We start from the raw sequence: 21,284 nt of genomic DNA, 5'->3' as shown, positions 1-21,284 counted from the left end.
TTGCGGAAAATTGCGCCGACGCACCGCTGCGCTCTGACACAATTTGATAGTCTCACTGTTGGCTTTTTTTTTATGCGTAGACTACTGTACTAGGACTGAATGGAATAAACAGACGCCGTGGCATCCAATCAAAGATTTCCTGGCATAAATAGACGGCTCCTGCAACAAATGATGTTTTCCTCTAAGTTTTAATTTGCGATCATTCATCTCCGCAATGACATGAATACAGAGGGAAGGCTGACACAATCCTCCCTCTGTTTTCGAACGCGTTTGCACGCAGGCTCAAGGAACGAGATGCGTCGGAGGCGCAGCCTCACCCGTCCTTTTATTGTCACAAGCTAAATCTGCTGCCATTTTCCTCTTGATTTAAAGAGCGCGGATGCATCTCTCCAGATATGTGGAGATCAACACATTGTCATTCACTGCTGCGGCGCACCTTAACCACAGCCCTCGCTGCCAGAAGATTTATGGTAATTCCTGATAGCATGTGATAGGATGCAGCCCATAAACCCATGTGAGGTATGTGTTTCTATGGTAACCCTTTCCCTCTATTCGCTAGCCCTATGTGCCTTGGTGTTTTTCTTTTTTTTTTTTCCCTCTCCCTGTATTGTAGGCGCTGTCTATTTGGATGCCAGTGGTAGGAATGAGATGCAGATTTGCGGCAAAGCGGAGACACAGATGTTTCCTCGTTGCCTTTTAATCTCCTATTCCCTAAGCACCAGGGCGAGAAACACTCCCCCTTTAGAATGGTAATTGGACGAGATGAATAACAAATAAACAAAACAAAAACAGCCCCCGTGTTTATAAGGAGCAGTTTAACACTTTGGAATGATCGCGCTTTATGGCTATTAATGCCACAGAGACAAAAGCAGGGGCCCCGCTTCTTTTGGGGAACAACAGAGGATTGAGGTTTCACTTATCTAATCAGTGGGAGACCTAGCAGGGCCCGGCGGAAGAGGACACCGCTCCGCTCATTAAGGCGGCTGCATTACCATAAGACCGACTCACAGTGCATCACCAGCTTTCCCTTTGCCCCAATTTTCCACCCTATTCCCCAACGTGTGCACTTATGCATCATATACACCGAGCCGTCAGAAAACACGGACTCGGAGTGTGAAGCAATTTCTCTTTCTTTTTCACCCTCCATTTCCTTGTCCGTGAGAAAATGTGCACAAGTGCTCACTTCAGCAGAGTGGCTGAGCATTCTGGTTGAACACGGGCCATAATATCATTTATACCCTTCACTAATATACGATTTAATCTGCTACTTTGATCCGCTGTCGTCGTCCACATCCTCCCCTTTCTCCGACTGTCTGGCTTCCATGTGTCTCCCATATGTAGTTATAAAACCGTACTTAAGCCAAATTGCCGCTCGGTAGATTCATTGCTTGTAAATTTAAGATAATGATTTCATTAAGTGCTGCCAGGCCCGGTGTCACATGGCGAACACTTTTCCTCCGTCTCCCATCTCGCCAAACAACAACCTCCATATCAGGAGGTGTTCTGTGTGTTTGTTGACAGCACCGAGATAAATGAGGATATTGCGACACCGTATGATATCGGAAAACTGGAGTTAGAAAAGCTATTTGCATGAAAAGCCTGTCCCTCTCTCTCCCCGGAGAGCTTTATTACAGGAGGATATTTCAAACGCTATCAAATGTGCCAAACATTTACTTTGATAACTCCATCAGATGGCTCCCTGGATTTAATGGTAGCAATCTGAGAATGCTGAGGCGCACGCCTAAAGCGCCGACAATAATGGCGGGGAGGAATACAAGGAAGGGATGAATAAAATCTCTTTAAAAAGTTCATAAATAATGCACCTTGCGCGCTAGAGAGTTGTTGCCTATTTAACTATGCATGCCTGACATGGAGTTCTTCCCGGTTCCTGTGCTGGCGGAGACACAAACACAGCGGGTATTGTGGGTCAACATGACAGCACAGGAGGAGGACAACCTGGGGCTCCATCAATCCTCTCAGCCTTGGCCTCCCACCCACACCGAGCAAATCCTCCCCACGGCAAATCTCCAGCCACAGGATGACTGCACCACCTACTGTATTTTCTCGCCGCGCCGAAAAACAGAGCGAGAGAAGAGAGGAAAACTAGCGAATGACCGAGCGCGTGCCAAAACGAGGGAGAAGATGGAGAAAATGGGAGAAAAACAAAGTGCAGGACTAATTATCCAATTAATGTGCAATTAAGCCCATGCGGCCTAATGGTCTGTGTTGGATTTGGTAATAGCTCTACCAGATTGAGGAGCCTATTAAACTCACTGTGGGCTGCTGTGAGGAGCAGACAGACTCAGACAGCATCTCTGTGCACAGGCCCAATAGCGGAATGTTACAATTAGGTGTCTGGATTATAACTCCGCAAAGAAAATCTTGAATGTATATTGTATATTGGGCCGAGGCACGCCGACTGCACATTCGAGAAAATCAAACCCCCTGACATAAAATTCAACAAAGCATTTCATTAAGAATTTCATTATCTGCCATAGCACAGTTTGCTAATAAATGCTAATTATATTCAAGCTAATATTTAATCACACACAATTTCTACAGTCAACTCCGTTTGAGGAAATACTAATTCTAATGAACACATTCACAGTGCAGTTTATGAACTTCAGCACACTGGCAAAATGAGGGAGGAAACGTGGCTGATGTTTAAAAATGCTTTTTCAACTATGAGCGTTATTAGCTTTGACTAATTTCCTGCCCTAATGAGATCCTCTTGGAGGGATATTTTGGTGCAATTAATAATGCACATAGAGTAATTAGGGGCATAAATATTTATCATGTTGTGTTTCTGTCTAGTATAGGGTGTGGTGAGTGCACACACGAACCTATTGACTGTGCTAGTGTGGGATGACTGGCTCGTATGCTTGCCATCATTACACTGTAATTCATGTATTAAATCAAAATCAACTACAGTGTGGGATTTACTATGAAAAGACTAAAGATTTCTAGATTTTCATGTTAAAATCCCCCCTTATTTTCAGCCTAAATCAGCAAGTGGGGCTGCAATAGAGCTATTAACTTATCACACATATTACCTAGGTCAACATTAACAGATACTGCTTATCGACTCAGCACCACTCATGCAACATGGAGCCCCAATGTTGGACTTCACTCAAGTAAAAAAAGAGGCCAGTAGGAGAGAGTACAAGGTACAACGGCGTGAGAAGGTTGAACTCACTTTGCCCTTGAACAGCCTACACAAAGGTAAATATTGCTAGAACACATACTCCGACATGAAAATGTAAACACACGAGGACATAATGTGTAGCCAAGCCCAGATAAGACACTCATATAAGCACAACGTTACTCAACATCGCTATGGCTGATAATGGGCCTTCGCAATCTGTATCACTAAACTGGGACAACTGTGCAAATACACTTAGTCCGGCGTGGGATCTCTTTGGGTTTTGTGCAATCGTTTTACCCCCAAAGCTCACTTCTGGTTCGCTCCGGCTAATCTTCCAGGAGGGTGCGACACGGCGACCCGTCAGGTAGAGTTTCCTCCTCGGCCAAGGGGGTGGGGGGTGGGGGGGTGGGGGGGGGGGCAATGTCAACAGGACGGAGTGGAAGCGGAGCCGGAGAGGCAATCAGGGCTGCGATGGGGATAACCCGGGTTCAGAGCCGGTGTAATGGAGTGTCTGTGTCTGGGTGAGCAATGGCTTGCTAGACAGTGGTGTCCCCAGAGCCCCCGGGCCCTGTGACTGCAGCCATCTGGAGTTGATCTCTATCTCATTCACCTCAAACCCAGACATAAAATGGCAGTCATTTCTCTCTCTCTCTCTCTCTCTCTCTCTCGCTCTCTTCCTCCTCCTCGCCCCCTCTCTCCCACTCCCAGGTATGTAAACAATCAGACACACTTTGTCTGGCCATGTTTCATTGATTTCTTGTCTCGCTGCCTCTAATCAGCCCTTCACTGGTTTAATTATCTGTAACTTGTGGTATTTGGCCTGCTTGGATTACGCTCCCATAGGTCACATCAACCTCCCGCGAGGCCTTTTCATCTTAAAGTTGCACTTAGCCAAACATCAAACGTAAAAAAGTGGACCTTTATCCCAAAAAACAGCGCTCCAACTCCGCTGCTTGTAGCTGACGACTTGGGGCGAGTTAATGGTGCGTTTAAGTGCTGCGAAAAGGAAGAACCCGGAGAGGAAAAGGAGGTGAAAGACCTCTGAACCTCCGTTTTGAGTGGCAGATTTCTCGTAATCGGGTTCCCAGAGGTTAAAAAGGGAGCTCCTTGACATAACTGTGCTCTGCAGGAGCAGGGCTAGACCAATAAAGGTGACTGGGTCACAAAATGCCCCGCAAAAGCCGACAGCTTGTGTTAGTTACCAGACTGTTTTAAATACCTCTCTCAATGTGAATCCAATTACCGGCAGCCTTTGTTTGTTCAGACAAAAGCAGCTATGTTCAAGGTCTGTGTCTCTCTGATTTTAATCAATTCTCTGGGGAAGTGTGAGTGGGAGATACAGATCAGGACTTGCCATACGTCAGCGAGAGATGTGTGTGTGTGCGTGTGTGTGTGTGTGTGTGTGTGTGTTGTGTGCTTGTGCACAGGCTTGTTTGTGAGAACGTCAGAATGACTGAGTGATAGGAATTGTCAAAGAATGAGAGAGCATAAAAGCTTTTTATAACAGTATTCATCTCAAAAGGAATCCTATTCTCCAGCAAACTCCTTGACTTCTTAATTTCTAAAAGCTGAAAGTTACTTTTGGTTTCGACTGCAACTCGGAGTTCTACTTGTGAGTGAAACACGGCGGCAAAGTTTGCAACAGACAACATTTATATCAGATAATTATGACAGATAATATTGTATATTCCGCCGGCTGTTTCCCATACCTAGAGGGGTTAGCTTGTTACTTGGCTACATGGCAGATGTTCTCATATGCTCTGGCATTAGTTTAACAGGGGACAAACCACCTGTTCCATATGGGAGCATAGCAGCCAGCCAGCCTGTCGACGACAGCCGTCCTCACATCAACATTCACAGACAGAAATGAGGGGAAGAAGGCATTGCAATAAAATGAACAAAGTCAGAAGGTCGGACTCATTTCTTTCCATTCCCTTTCAGAGAAAGAATCTGCAAGAAATGAGACCCCCCCCCCCCCCCCCCCCCCCCCCTTCTGCAGTGCACACTCATTTTTTTGTTGTTGTTGTTGCAAGGGGCCGTGTCACCCCTAATGAATTCCAAAATGTTAAGATTTGCATTTCAATTTGGAAACCTCCCTCTCAGAAGCGATAAAGCCCCCCCCCACCCGCCCTAACCCCGGCTCTAAATCACATTAAGCATGCAGCTATCTTTTGTAAGGCCCTGCAACAATGTCATTGCGGTTCTCCCTCTCCATCATTATGTCTGGTGCTTTTTGGCGGCCTGTTTACAAGCTAAATAAATAGCTACACAAAACATCTGGAGCCACAAAAGAGACCTTAAGTGGGGCTCTTAAAAAGAACCGCCAGAGCGCAGACCCGGGGCCTGCTTTAACCCTTCTGGGCCTGCTTGAATCACCCACAGCCTTGAAGAAACCAAGTTTTTGTCCCTTATTTTTTATGCATATTTGCCACTTTCGCTCGACGGTGCAGCACGTTTGCACGCTTTGTGCAAACACAATACCGAAACCGACGAGAAAGAATTATGCCTCGACAGACTGCTGTGTTTTCCTTTCATCGGCTTGCCTGATAAATAGCGCTCCGTTTCATTTATTGTGCTCCAAAAAATGCATGGAGAGTGAATTTTCGTGTAAGATCAACAGTGTGTGATGTATAACTGTAAAAACTTCTGGTATGCTCTGTGTCTCTATTACAGGGGAAATGCATACAAACTGTCGGCCCGTTATTTACCACCCACCACTTTTCACACCCACTTATAGTATGTACATCTAGGTTGTGAGCTAGAGTTGTTGGATTCTTATTTCCAGGAGTCTATGTCAACAAAAGCCGTGTTGAAGTATTAAATCCATATCGCTTTGGTGGGCGGTGCGGGTCACCGATCTGCTGACTTTTCGAAGTGCCGGCGGTTCTGACTCCGCGCGGCGCGCGCATCGAAATCTAATCTGGACGGCGTGTGTGAACTTAATGGTGCGTGGCCCATTCGGCCTCCTCATCCCGGAGGTCGAGCTCACTTTATGGGGTCGCCGTCCCCAAATTTACGACCTAAATTCCCCGCGACAGGGGGCCCCGTTCCTCGGCGTGGCGCTTTTCCGACCGGCGGGGGGGTGGGGGGGGGGGGGGTGGTGGTGGCTCGGAGAAATGCGTTCTCACGGTTTCGGTCGTATTGTGACCTGGAAATCTCTCCCAGGGAATAGAGCCGAGCGGGAGGCCGAGAGGAATATGGGTTGTGCAAACACGCCGTCGGCTCCAAGGGCACGCGGCACAATAACTTATGGAATGTCTCGCATCTCCGTCGACACAGGAGGATAAGTCATGTTGAGAGGAGGTGCTGGTGTAATTTGTTATGGGTGCACCGCTAGCGTAAGCTGCGCCTCACATGGAAGACTCAGCCCCGGCAGTCAGGCAGTAAACCAGCAGAGAAAGAGTAAGAAAAACACGTCATCTCCTAGACTGATCAGCAGAGTGCCGGTCATGATTCAGTGCTTTCTCTGAAGACGCCATTTGATGCTCTCAATTAGGACAACAAAGACAATCTGCAGAAAATAATTCTAGAGCGGCGCCGGAGATGTTCGTCCCATTTTTTCCCGCCGCGCAGCATTAACTGAGTGGGAAGCAGAAAAACAAGAACCACAAAAAGTTAAACCCTTCCACAGAAGCTCGCTTCTAATTTAGCTGTTTGCGTAGGAGTGCGAGACGTTTTCGGCCCTGACCCTCGACGCCTCACTTTTACAGCTCTGAGATGCAGCAATCTGAAGTGAATACAACTCCCAATCACAGCGGCGCGGCTTTTGTGCCGCGAGCCCCCAAGAAAATGGATTCTAAGCAGAAAAGAAGAATGCAATAACTCTTTTCTAAGCCCTCGCTAGGAAATTGGTCAAAGCTCAGAAATGTATATACACAAGGACGACGAGATCTTTCTGGATTCAATTCATTACTCCGTCCTCAATAATACAAGGCCTTATCGCTCCATGCTTCCTCCTGATTAGACGCAATCTTCGGAGCAAAGCAGACATGCAAAAATGAAACGTTCTTGGGAGGGAGAAAAACCTAATAAAGCTCGGGCCAAAAGTGGAGATAGGAAATCTCCCCGGCGCGCGCCAGAGACATCATCTTTCATGTCCAAAACAAAAGGTCAAACTCTCAGGCAGCCCACGTTTAGGCCCAACAGCTAATCGCCTCACTTCCCCACCCCATCTCGGAGAATTACAGCGGCTGTTAAGTGTGCATAATGAATGCCATAAAAGCTGGCCTATAAAGCGGGGCTTTTGGACAGCCTCTGGCAGTGAGTGGGAGCGGGTCTGAGCGCGGATCCGACTCTTGCCCACCCTCGCGTTCGAGGAGCGACCGCCGACGGGGTTTTTTTTTTTTTGCGAGGAGCGGAGGGGAGGGTAGGGGCGGGGCGGCTTCCACATCATTAATGAGTGCTAATATTTCAAAGGGGGACGCGGGGGCCCAAGCGCTGACCGTTATATTAAAAATCAAACGGTGTGACCTTGTTAAGATGGATGCCTGGTCGCTCCGTCCCCTAGGTGCTGCCGGGCTGCAGACGGTGCGGCGCATTAAAGGTGGCTCTTTGCTTTTTAAAGCATCAGCCGTGGCCGCAGATATACGGGGTGCGCCGGGAGCATTACGAGTGGCATTTAATTAAAGAAAAGTAAGCTGTGGGATTTTATAGACTGGCCGGGGATTGCTTGATCTGGTAAGTAAGTGGAAATGAAGGATGCTTGAAAGGCGGCATAAATCTAACACAGTGCTAACTTAACCTTCCTATGATTGTAAAAGTCAAGGCGAGGACACTTTAAGCCCTGTCTGGTGCGGAGAATGTTATCTCATTCAGCTTCATGCAGCTTTAAATGAGTTTGCGGAGTATAATAAAGAGGGAAAAGTGGGGTTCAAGCAATGCGTACAATAAATTTGATTATTAGCTCACTGCTGATCATTTAACAAGCTACATCAAACTAGTTGAAGCTGACACATGCATGTTTATTGCGATAGATTAGAAGATACATTAGAACTAGGAAAACCATGCAGGAAGGACTGCGGTTCTGATCCACCTTAACAGAGCCTGGTTCCTCCTAGTCGAGGCTGGTCCAGGTCAGACTAGTGATTTATAGGCTGGTAATTAGCCCCAGATGACAATGATGAATGCGCTACACTAACACCTTTGTAGGCTGCCTTGTTAGGGAACATCTGAGAAGCCTGACAAAGCTATCATTTAGGAGAAAGCTCTTAATTACCCTGGCACAATTATGAATGGACCGCAAACAGACGCCCAGCTGTTTCGATGCAGCGTGGTGGGAGGAGAGACGGAGGGAAGGGAGGGGAGGGGAGGGTGGAGGGAGGGAGGGCTTCGCCTGACGACGCTGGCTGCAGATGTGTTGCGAGACAAAAGCAGCGAGACAAATAGCTCAAGGACATTTTTCTTTTTGTGCCTGAGCTCCCAGGGAGTCAAAGGAGCCATTTCTCTCTGGGATAATCAAAGATGGGTTAGGGTCAAAAGGTGGGAGATGGGGGAGAGGGGAGGGAGGAACAATCAGGTGTGAAATAAAATGTTCCTCTGTTGCTGAGGTGGAGAAGGGGGGGGGGGGTGAATTGGCCCGCAGCCACAACTCCACAGGTACTATCTGAGCCCATGGTTCTCAGTTAAGAGTGTTCCTATCTAGGAGAAGCTGGAACACAAGTGAGACCTCTTGCATCTCATTGACATATCTTTACTCCACTTTCAGCCAAAGACAGGCTGACACCCACTTGTCCCAGTGTCCTCATTGTTGTATATATTATATATACACTGTGTAGTACTTGTGGAAGGAAGCATGTTGGCCAGCCACACTTCATTGATTATATGTATTATCAAAATATTACCAAAGTCCATATTATAGCCTTTGCGATGCAGATATTGTGCTTTTTCTTATTGCAATATAAATGTGATATACTGTCCAGCCTTAATTGTGAGTGCCAACAGGAACAAGAAGTGACCTGCATTCGGTTACTTCCCCATCCATCACAAGTCATTTGGCAAACGCTGTGTTGGCAGTTGCACTGCAAAGTCCAATAAAGGAGCCACTTCCTCCTCTTTGAGGCCCCGGGTCCTTGTTTGACACATGGCATCCTGTGCAGAGAGCGAGGCCCACTCTGAAATCAAAGTACACACTTCCATAATCGCCCCTGCCGTCTCGCCTGTCGGGTCACGGGGGTCAACAACAGGGCCGCCCCCCCCCCCCCCCCCCCCCCCCCCCCCCGCCCCCCCGCCTCAGACTTATTTTCCTTTTTCAGCTTTGTTTAAATCCCAAATTAGAGTTTCCGAGCAGGAAGCCGAGGCGGAGGGGGGGAGGGCTCAACCCATCTCATTCCCTAAATATTTGGAGGACTGGTAATTTGCTTTTTGTGATATGAAATGATTTCCTTTCGAGTTAAGAATCAAATAATGATTTCCATCTGTCTGGGGCAGTGTAGTGGTGCTGGTGTGTGTGTGTGTGTGTGTGTAAATGTGTCTGGATGCGTGTGAATGAGCGGATGGAGTCAGAGGGAGGGCAATATGACCTGTAACTCAGTGAACTGGCCTGACACAGACACAACATGGTGCAAATGGGAAAAACACCAGGGACTTAGCTGGGGCTTTCAAACCCACACATGGTTATACACATGGGATGTGCTTACTATATCACTGCTGTTGCAGGAAAATCCCATAGCTGCAATTCTGGTCATTTGATGATTTATGTTTTAATTGAACTGAAGATTTATATGGCCAAGTGCCAAAAAATCCATTCAAAACCAATGATCACATTTAAAAAATGCATGGCTGTCAATCTGGCTGTCAATAAAAATAAGGCTGCTTTTCTAAATTCAAAAAAAGTGGACATTTGGAAAATTCAAGTTTTTCATCTGATAGCAGTGATATGCAGTCAAAAACCACTCTTTATGATAATTTCTCTGTAATATTAGACACTGAAAGCAGGATTAATTATAGCCAGTAGCTCTGTTTTGGTCAAATCTGGCCACAGAAAGGAAGATACATCCAAGCTATTTAAATAACTGCTCAATTCTGTGGTTAATTTTAATAACTGACATCAATAATGAGTTGTCGGCTACAGCTTCATCAAGCCGTGGCGTTGCCATGAAGTCTGCATTAAAACTCAATAATGGTCTTATATATAGAGCTCTCTGGGGAATTTTCTCAAGATATACAAGCGGCTAAAAACAGCGGTAATTACATTGCGTTTGACAAGCATTTAAAGCCATATGTTGGAAACAGAAATGGAAATGTATGGTAATTTAGCTATTCATGGCTCATCATACATGCAAAGACCTGTGATTGTTATGGGTACTGATATTGCTGTTGTTTGATCACATGATAAAGAGATAAATCCGTGAACTAGCGCTACATCCAACCAGCCATATGTGAAGGGCTAAGAGGCCATAAACTAAAACTTTTTCATATTGTGTTTCGGCTTTATTAGATAGCGTACGCAGGATAGAGACGGGACAGGCGGCAGAGAGGGAGGGGATGGCGTGTGACAAAGGTTAGGAGTTGGATTCAAATATGTGGCATTGACTCACGGATACACAGCGTGTCCATTAGTCCGCTGAGCCACCAGGACGCCCTTGCCAAGGATTAACCTCGAGGTCACCAGGCACTTTGAAATTCACTCCTACAAAGCTTTAGCATGCCTCCAGCACTGCACAAATGTATTTCTCTTAAGTGGATTCCCGTTTAAATCCATTTTCATCTCGTCTTGCGTATGGTATGTTCATAAAGATATAACCTACAACAGCTTCTATATGTTGCCGTTGTCTATTTCATTGCTCTGTGGAACAAGCCATCGATGAGCTGTTGCGAGCTGTTAAATTAAATTGAACCCCATCCGCAGAAGAGAGATTGTTCCTCCAACGTGAGATGACATATCCCAGAACTAGTTCAGTAAGTGACATCTTTGAATCAAAGGACCGCCAGCTACAATTTGAAAACACAATCTCAAACTTGTATATGAAAGTTCAAGGCTGGGGATCAACAACATGTGATACAATACAAAGAACAGTGCAAATGGGAAAAACACCACAGACTTAGCTGGCTCACAGATCACAGAGCAGAATACATCAGTAAGATAAAGAAACATAGAGGAAGTAAATCATGAGGCAACACAAGGCTACTGTACATATCTTCATGATGACTGACAGTTTTTCTGTTTAATATCATTAAATCAGTTTTAATAAAGATATTGGCTAATTAAGATGAGGCTTTTGTCATGTGATTCTAAAGGCAAAAAGACCTTGATCCATATTGTTAGCTAATGTTAGCATTCGGCTACTTCATTCTGTTTAAGATAAAATATGTATGATTTTTACAGTCCCATAGCACAAAATGACCATAATATATCTGCGGGGGATTGAAAGGGTTACTATTACTTCACCAGGTGCTGAGATTTCTGACTTTCAAAATCCACTTTCCCATACTCTGTTTTGGAAAAAAAAGCATTTCAACTCACTCCCAAATTTCTTGAACAGTCAAATTGCTAATGTTAGCTAACTAACGCTAGCATTAGGGTAATTTAAGATGGTTAAAACGACTCTTGCTGGAACTAGTTGTTGTTGCTGTAGCCTTTCATTCTCCTGCTCTGCTCATCTCTCCATGATATCAAAGGATAATTTTAGCATATATTTTAAAAGTTTAAGTTGTTGCTCTGTTTACATCTGCTTCACTGTCTTCCAGGTAGGTTTCTATCCAAACGATGATGAAAATTAAATATGGCCACTGTGTGAATAAAGCAAATTGTGCGGACATTGTATTGTCACATATATGATGTTTGAAAACAAATAGCCACACTACACAGAGGCTGGGTGTCAGGCCCATTAATAAGTGTTTTGCTTCCAGAGACATTTTGGCCCGGGGTGAGAATTACAAATAGAGATCTCTTCTGATGGTTGGCACTGGCACAGTGGCTGTTTCAATTACCATGTTCCTCTCTCTCAAATTCCAGCTGTTCAGAGGCTTACACACACACATATGCACAGATTATTGGATTAACCCCTTCACTCCCATTGTTCTCTGAACTCCCACCTATTACTGTTGGTATAACGAGGCCGGGAAACACCCAGATGCTTTGTAAATTAATACGTTTGACAGAAACATACACGTACAGACTGTCAATATTACTGTATGATAACCTTACAGTCATTACATACATACATAATGTCATAGTTATGAACATGCTGAGCAAATGCGGCACGCAGAGGGGTTTTAGCCAGGAAATCCACTTGGAATAAAACGGAAAGAAACCTTTGTGTCCTGTCACAAGCAGTCACAATAGAGAGCTGAGTGGGAGAGAGAGAGAGAGAGAGAGATGGATGCAGGCAGGGAGGGAAGGAGGGTCCCATCTCTAACCTGCCCGGTGGCAGTAGCTGAGCTGTCATCGCCTGGCCCTGTCATTTGGAAACTTTGCTGTTTAGAGGTGACAGCCGCCCACGGACACACACTGTACACACTCCGCAGCCCTGCACACACTTAGGAACACAGACACACACGCACACACACACACTTAAACCCACATACACACTGGGGACGAGGAAGGGTTTTGGGGTGGTGAGTGGGCATTGTTTGACACCTCCATGTTTGACACCTCCGCATCCCTCTGCATGTTGTGGCCACCGCAGGCTTTTCTCACTGCGCTGCTGTGTCCCCCGCCCATTTTAGAGGACGAAGGAGCTGTTGGTGTGTGTGTGTGTGTGTGTGTGTGTGTGTGAGCCACCAAAATGTCTGTGCACTTTACAATTCGGCATGATTGTTTATCAGAAAGACTATCGCCAGACCAGTATACAAATTGTACAAATGTAAATTTTTAAAAGCCAACAAACAAAACTTACTTACACATTCTGATTGTATTGAGATAATACAATATTTGGTTTGAAAACATGCAAATGCAATAGTACATAATCACCAATATCTATATTAACATAAACCGCTCGAAAATTGAGAACATGTTATGCAAATCCAAATCCCATAAGTCAATAAGGGCATATTGGACATAGCAGTAGCCATTGTGTGTGGTTTTTGTGTGTGTGTGTGTGTGTATATGTGTGCATGTGTGTGGGTGTGGGGGGTGAGCAGACCCTGTACTGCCTAATTACAGGTGTCTTGGTGTGTGTGTGTGTGTGTGTGTGGGGGGGGGGGTGGTGGTAACATGGATGGGTGGATATAAGAGAGATATAAGGGAAGAGGAGGACGGGGTGACGAGGAGAACAGCAGGGTTTCTCATCAGCAAGCCGTAAATGGTCCCACCACCCACCACCAACCACCCCCTCTCGCCCCCCCCAACCCACTCACCCAGACACACACACACACACACACACACATACACGCGCACGCACACCCACATTTATTCGCACTGCGGTAATTGCCGCGCCGGCTCATTTGAGCTTGTCATTTCTCCCGATAAGGCTGCGGTATTAAAAATGACAAAAGATTGATACACACTCTCTTTCACACACACACACACACACACACACACACACACACATACACACACACACACGTCGCACACCGCATCTCTCGGCGTCCACGAGGCGGGCAAGGCGGGGCTGTTATTGCAGATTCTGGGGGCGAGATAGAAGGGGAAATGTGAGTTCACACTTTTTCAGAGGTAGAACGACGACGAGACGTTGCGCAAAAAAAAAAAAAAAAAAACAATAACATGTTTTGGGTGAGAGATGTTTGGGTGCAAACAACGCTGTGAATCTCAAAACACATTAATTGGCGCACTAGTGATGAAACGCAGCAACGTGGAAAAGACTCACTGTCTGCCTGACAGGCTGACTTACTGTAGTATCATCTCTATCTCTCTATCTATCTATGTATTTATGTGTCTATCCATCCATTTATCTATTTGTCAATTCCTGTGTGACGGCATGTTCAACTATAATGGTCTTTAATGACTGGTTACAAAAAGCTTTATTGGCAAACGTCAACAACAACAAAATCAACCAAAACACATTGGGAACAACAGCAGTGGGCGTCGTAATGTCACAGCTCATCCATAACCTGGCGTATCATCATCGCCGATGTGGAGAGAAAATGAGCAAATAGTCATTCTGACATTGAATATCAACAAAGGAGGATGAGAGAGATGCCAGAGTTAATTGGGAGCGCTGTATGGACAGAATAGTAATACGGCATTTGGCGGGGAGAGCGGAGGAAGGGGCTGATGCCTCGTCTCCAAATGGAAGGAAGCAGCGCATTCACAGTTCATTACCACTTTCCTTCTCCCGCTAATCAAAAAGCCGAGCGCCACGACGTGTCAACAGCCAAGTGTTTTCATTTACGCTGAGAATATATAGGCATGTGTGTGTGTGTGTGTCTGGTTGTGTGTGAGGGAAAGGTCGGGTTTGACCATCAAATCTATCAAAATCTATCCTAACAAGTTCATTCAGTCTACTAACTGAATGATTCACTTACTACTCATATTTCCAATGTAAGTCAACTGGTTTCAAGAATTTTCATGGATCAGTTTTCTTGATACTAGTGGAGTGGTCCGCCGTATTTCAAGGTATCGTCACTTGTAGCAGCAACATTCTCAAAACAGGTGAAACTGCATTGGACGCATGTTATTATTTCACCCTGTTGGCAGGTTTTCTCGCTTGCTTTAAAGGTCCAGTGTAATGGAGAATTATGCAATGTAAAAATATTATAATCATTGTATAGTCATGTCGTGGAAGTTTTACCTATGCTAGAAACTATCCCTCTGATTGTCAACAGATTCAAACCATTTTAGATATCACATCTACTTCCTGGTGTAAATGACATCACATACTCCCGGATTGTAATAAATGCTTTCATTGGTTGCCAGTATGAATAGTTTGCATGTATGAATGTATGTAGTATGAATAGCACCAATTGTACCATGATTATTAGATGCTTCTGCTTTACAATTGATGGCCAACAAAAACCTGTGTTGGCCCATAGGGAACAGGGCATTAAAGCAGTCTAGCAAATTAGATGAACCATTAAAAAACTGAATAGAAATAGAAAAATCCATAGCAAGCTTTTCCTAACTGAATTAAAACCATTGCACAGGATCTTACAGGAAAACAACATGTTATTACTCACATAGATATCTTTTGCAGTGCGAGTATTTCTACCGCTGTGTACGGCTACTTCCCTGTTCTACCATCGTCCTCCAGGAGAACAAAGCTGGACCCTGATGACACACAATCAGCCTCCACCCAGAGAGGCTGACTGGCTGAGAGCCTCCAGTCCTCTCACACTTCAGACAGGCAGCAGGATGGAGCCCAGGGAGGCCACAACTCATTTGTGCCTTTCTCTGGGCTAACTCCGGTTATTAGCTGGAATCAAATGATCCAACACGTCTTGTGCCACAGGCAGGCCCAGTACAGAGAAGCAGTGTGTGTGTGTGTGTGTGTGTATGTGTGATGGAGAGAGAGAGAGGCAGAGAGAGAGAGAGAGAGAGAGAGAGGAACTGAGAGATTCCATTAGAGGAATCTAAAGGCATCACACAGAATGGATGGGCCACGATCCCCGCCTGAGAAAGTGTGACGCTCAAAATTAAAAGTATTTTTCAACTCAGATTGTGCCCTCGGACGATAGTCATATGCCCCCCTATGAGATGACAGCAATTTCCTTTCAAGATGGCAGTTGATTAATTCTAACTTGTGCTGCTGACCCTGTGGATGATCAGTATGTACTTGCATTGTGGTACGGATCCATGCTCTAGTAAGAGATAGGCAAACCACGTGAAATCAGGGTGTCTACAGGTTTCTGCCAGCAAAATTTTTGACTTCTTAAGATATTTTTAATGCATATTCAAATAACATTTAACACCATTTCACCAAGTAAAAACAACTACCAGTATCGGAGTATACGTCTGCACAACCAGGGAGATTCCTCACTTGGAAAGTAGTGCGCCGAGAAAAAAAAAACATTTTTAAGACCTATGAAATTGTATTTAAGATTCAAAGGCAGCATTTAAGCATATCAAAGACATTCTACGGCCTTGCATTTTGATAATTCAATTTAAAACATTTCATGACTTTTTAAGGACCTTTAGACCAGTGATTCTCAGCCTTTTTCATATCAAGGACCCTAATTTAGTCCACATTAGGGCCATGGACCCCATTTGATGAGATTTTGTCTCTCAGACCCAAGTTTTATTGTCAGATATGATTTTGTCCAGAATTCCATGACTATCTGTATTGTAGGTAGAGAGATAACAGTGAAGCTATGATCAAAACAGTCATTCTTCTACATTCTCTAATTGAGTTCACTTCTTGTCAAAGAAATAATGCTGAAGTTTAACAATTCATCGATTTGCTGGGGACCCCCTGGAACCCCCTCAAGGACCCCTGGTGGTCCCCGGACCCCACGCTGAGAACCACCGCTTTAGACACCCTGGGAATGGACTGGAAAGCTACACCTCATGCAGGCTAAGGAGCATGACGTGCTTACAATGTTCTCTTTCACTCTCTCGCTAAAGCCATATAAATAATTTGAAAACAAAAGTATAATCTCTTTTGCGATGCAAAGCGTGAGGTTCCAGCACTCCATTCTGGTCTCGGTGTTTGAGACAAGGGTCAAACTCCTGCACCTGGAGTCCATACCATCTTCAAAAAAATGTTCCTCGACACCGTCCCTTTAGTTTCCACATCCTCCGACGTCAGCTACAACAGCGAGGCAGTTAATTTGCCCTCCAAGGTTGCTATTACACCCCCCCCCCCCCCCCCCCTCTGAGGCTCTCTCGGCAGTATCCTCAGTGAGAGCTGGCCCTCATTACTCTGTGCTGAGTCTTTTGGCCTAAGGGCTGCAGTCTCTTGTCCTCCATTCCCCCAGTCCCCTCTCTCCCTGTCTGGCTGTGGGCTCCGGCCTTATCTCCCTGGTCCACAAAGCTCCCGTGGATGTGTGCCGCCGTCCACTCGCAGCACTTTGTCCCCAATCATCTCCTTCCCGCGTCGGCCCGGGTCGGAACATCGTGCCAACTTGCCCCCGCAATTAGGACATGGATACAGTATGTGGTTCAATACCGTTGAGACTGCAGCAGGTTAGGGCAGACGGCAGTTATGTACATACAGCAGCTGCTGGTGTTACTTTAATTCATTTAGCCTTTATAAAACCAGGTAGTCCCACTGAGATTATAAATGTCTCTTTTTCAGGAGATACCTGGGCTTATTTCTATACAAGAAGTGATCAGCAGACTAGCAAGAGAGCTGATTCAGTACAATATACCGCAAATATGGTGAATTCTGCTACATATTATAAACTATTACATTTAAACTATTAAAAAATAAAATATTACATAAACTATTACAAAATGTATTGAGCATGATTTCTGTTCAGATAAGGACAGACTTTATGAATCCATAAGTACAAAGACATGCCTTAGCGCTTGAGGTTGTATACAAATAAATGGTAAACTGTGAGAGAAAATCAATTTTTTTGCTCTGTATGAAGATTGAACATCATTGTAACAACAACACTGAGAAGCTCGCAGCTAAGTCATATTTGAGATAAGCACCGTGTCACAAATTTAATATGGACACATACAGTAAATAGACATATAAATTCCCTCACAAGTTAATCTGCATTTTGCTAGGCCATTTCCGATTTGGCATTCAGCACCCTCCATCCAATTTAAAGAGAATGTCTAGTGTCAGAGAGAAGGGGAATTTATTCCGAGCCAATAAAAAACAGGCGCTCAGTGAAAATCACCATCGGCAAGTCATTAAAAGTGGGAGAGGAGCTCGGTGTGTGGAAATGGCTCATCGTTTCCCAGGGTGCTACTCACAACAAGAGACCTGGACACGTAGACCAAGGCCCTGATGAATTGAGCCATAAAGGTGATTGGCTCAAATGAAAGTCTGCGCCTCCGAGGCAAAAACACATCCGTTTGATTTGAATACATCACTGTGCCGAAAAGACGGCTTTCTCAACCAGGAAGAAAATGATACATGGGCATAAACAAGAGATTCGCACGGTGGCTCAGCGTGAATTCCAACATCAAACCTGGCTGGCAAGTGAGACAAGCCAAGCCTGTGGGATGCATAAGCCTTCATTACCGTGCTGCTACTGGTTGTCAGGTTACGGATGCGGGGCCTCGGGTGCAATGTGTGATTTTGGAGCAGCGGCTGCCTGCTAATTACCAACCTAGGCAACACGCAGCCATTAAAAACGCAACCCCGAGTGTCTGCTGAGCTAATTTGTCTAATTACATCTTTGTAACTTATGAAAAGACCTAACATTACCCCGAAGGCTTGCTTTCGGAGCGGGAGCTGGGTAGATGGTAAATGAAAGCTTTGCTGTCTTACTGCCGCCGTACCACTGCTACCTCGATAGCTGCGAGGCACTGGGTGTATAGGGAGGCTTGTGAGGGGGAGGTGGTGGAACCCCTGTTGGGTGATGTTGTAGTTATTTCTATACCCCCGAGATTCCTCTCCCAAGGGACAGCCACCCACATCCTGCTGACAAGCCTCCTGTTTATTTTTCTCATCATTAATGTGGCATTTTTTCAGGATTTATCAGCAAAACCAATATTTGGTGTCAGTTGTGAGATGCGTAGGCTCCCAGTCAGCGTAATAGATTGTGACTGAGCCGTCACAGCGATGAGGGCCTATGGCAGCTCTGCTAACAAGCATCTCCAATGGGAGGAGGAAGGGGGGAGTTGGGCGGACCAATCGTGACATGTGTCAATTTACTGAAATTTGGGAGGCGCAAACTGAGAAAAAATTGTTCCAATTACTGAGATTGTTAGCGAAAACATGTGAATGCGTTTCTGGGTTAAGTGCTGTTTTTGGGAGCTATTTTCTCTCAAAGCATCTGGGATGTCATGCGGTCATACCTCATATCTCGTTTCAAGCCACAGCAAGTAAAAATACATTTGAAATGTGTTTTGTTAGCTGGTAATTCAGACACTCCGTCATATCACCTCAGCTCGAATGGCGGCGGCAGAATGGAGCACATTAGATCGGCGATGATCAGAGATGTGGAGAATAATCACGGCGGACAAAGTCAGCGCATGAACAAACAGGATGATGCCATCTACCCCCCTTCCTTCCTCCTCCTTCCCCTTGACAACGAGAGCGACTGGTCTTGGGGAGATAGCATCTGTGAGTTACAGCACAGCAGCTTCCCCAGGGGCCGGCCAACTTGGCTATTTTCAGGCCAGATCTCCTGCCTACGTGGGGCCGGGCTCATCTTTCGGCTCCTGGAGTGCCCCCCCCCCCCCCCCCCTCCCTTTGGAGTCCCACATGGCCGGCCCTGCCGGGGCCCCGGGGCCCATGATGCACCGTGATGCAGCCAAATAGATGAGATCGCAGATGAGGTGTCGAATGTGGTGCTTTCAGTTATGAAACAATGTGATTTCTGTTTGTGTGTGTGTGTATGCATCTCAAAAGGGCTTAAAGAGTAGTAGAGAAGTGTTGAGACTGTGTTGTACATTTTTTGTATATAATCATACCTGGAGTTTCTCTGTCTTAGATTTCATCAGGTATCAAGAGAAAGCGAGGCCAGTGTGGTTTGTAATCCTTCGGTCTTGATTCAACCTACTCATTTGTGGAGAGCGTGGCATGCTCAGGGCCAGCCAGAGATGTGTCAATCGAAACCCAGACACAACCTCAGAGACCGGATGAGGCCCACTATCTGTTCTAGTTTTCACTCGCCTCGCCTCACCTCTTTCTCACTGCCTCTCTCACTCTCTTTTTTCTAATCAGGTGAGATTTTATCGGGCCCCCTCTGTCAGTAACCGCTATCGGTTGTGAAATTTCAGAAGGCAAAGTGTGTGGGAACCGCAGTATCAGTTGTGCTCATCTCGCCCAGGACCTTTATAGACGCGTGGGCGGTTTCTGAAAAGGCGAGAAAAACTTCACAAAGAGCACCTCGGAGGCTGGTTTAACACGAACTGACAGTGGAAATAGTTTCCTACCCCCTTCCTCCTCTCTGCCTCCTCCCTTTCCTGTGCTTGTTTTCTTTGCGTTCCACCTCTACCAGATTGTGCCGGCTCGTTGCGAGATCGATTTACAACATTGAAAAATAACAGTTGGGGGAGAGGCGCCCATTTGCATGCATCTGCTGAGCAGATAGGGAGAAGAGATGCAAGATGTGATAGTCTGCTGGCTTAGAAATCCCTATCAATCAGAGCATTCTTAGCCATGAATACAAAACACCTGAAGGACAAAAAGTGGAGCTGAATGATGGCCTCTCCCTGCGGGCGGACATTATGTGCACTACAGCGCCATTCAGCGCAAGTATCTATTCTTCACCGGATAAATCGATGCTCTACATTCAATATCACGATCAAAGTTAATTCTTTGCGCTTACAATTGAGCTGGCTTATTGAATTTCAGGGTTACAATAGGGCCCGCCATTAGGGCTCCCATCGCGGTTACACGCTAACACAAGGTAATCCCTCGGGTGCTGCTGTGACACAGTATCTCAGAGAGCGGGGAGGCTGCGTTTCAGATGAAATCATCTGAAAACTGGGCAAAAACCTGCTGGTTTAAATCCCAGGGCTGGCTGGGAAAATGTGGGAGGGGCAAGTGAATGAGTAGCACTCTCCGCTTGCTCATCACAGAGGCACTTTGGTCGTAAGAAAAGACACACACCAACGGTTCAGTTCCTAGATCATCAACATTACATGCAACCAAGAGTAAGGAGTTTCAAAGTTATAGCCCCTAGAGACAGTAGTAACTAATGATTCTATGTCCCTACTGTGGCAGCGCTGGGTGATATTAACAGTAATATTATTATTTTTCCCAGTAATGAGTTGTATAGCAAATCAGCAATGCTATTACAATTACTAATCAAAAAATGAGTTGCTACTTTTGCTATCACCTCCTCTAAATATCATATAATTATTTAAAAACTAAATCCCACCCCCTCCCCTTCATAATTATTCATCGTAGCTTCACACTAAACTAACTTAGATGAGAAATGGCTGAAAAGTTGACTTTCTCTAGGTGGAAGTACCCTCATTACTTTGATTTCCATCGCGCTAAAGGATGACAAGAACACTGGATATCAACACTGATTTTCCGGGCCTCCCGTCCTAATGGGAGATTCTGTTCTTGTCCTCCCGATCACATCCCTAGAAGTGCTGCCATCTCTTCCCTTTCCTCCTTCCAGAAGCATTAGCATAGCTAGCTGTGCAGGGGCGTCGGTGGCTCCA

At 45.6% G+C, this 21,284-nt stretch overlaps 1 protein-coding gene across 5 annotated transcripts in view; it reads right to left on the bottom strand.

Moving 5' to 3' along the window:
* The window catches only part of fbrsl1 (fibrosin-like 1), a 272,295-nt gene that overhangs the window by 120,236 nt on the left and 130,775 nt on the right, over nucleotides 1–21,284 (bottom strand). The window contains exon 1 of one of the 5 annotated variants that reach the window (XM_078285061.1): nucleotides 19,578–19,680. The exons of the other annotated variants lie outside the window; for them this stretch is intronic. Coding sequence (XP_078141187.1) covers nucleotides 19,578–19,604 — 27 coding nt within the window. The 5' untranslated portion in view covers nucleotides 19,605–19,680. Of the gene's footprint in view, nucleotides 1–19,577; nucleotides 19,681–21,284 lie in introns of those variants that run through there. 5 annotated transcript variants of the gene reach the window in all.

This window comes from Centroberyx gerrardi, chromosome 8, assembly GCF_048128805.1.
Source record: "Centroberyx gerrardi isolate f3 chromosome 8, fCenGer3.hap1.cur.20231027, whole genome shotgun sequence".
Lineage (NCBI taxonomy): Eukaryota > Metazoa > Chordata > Actinopteri > Beryciformes > Berycidae > Centroberyx > Centroberyx gerrardi.
The sequence above is the reverse complement of the archived record's forward strand: the minus strand, read 5'-3'. Positions and strand labels throughout refer to the sequence as shown.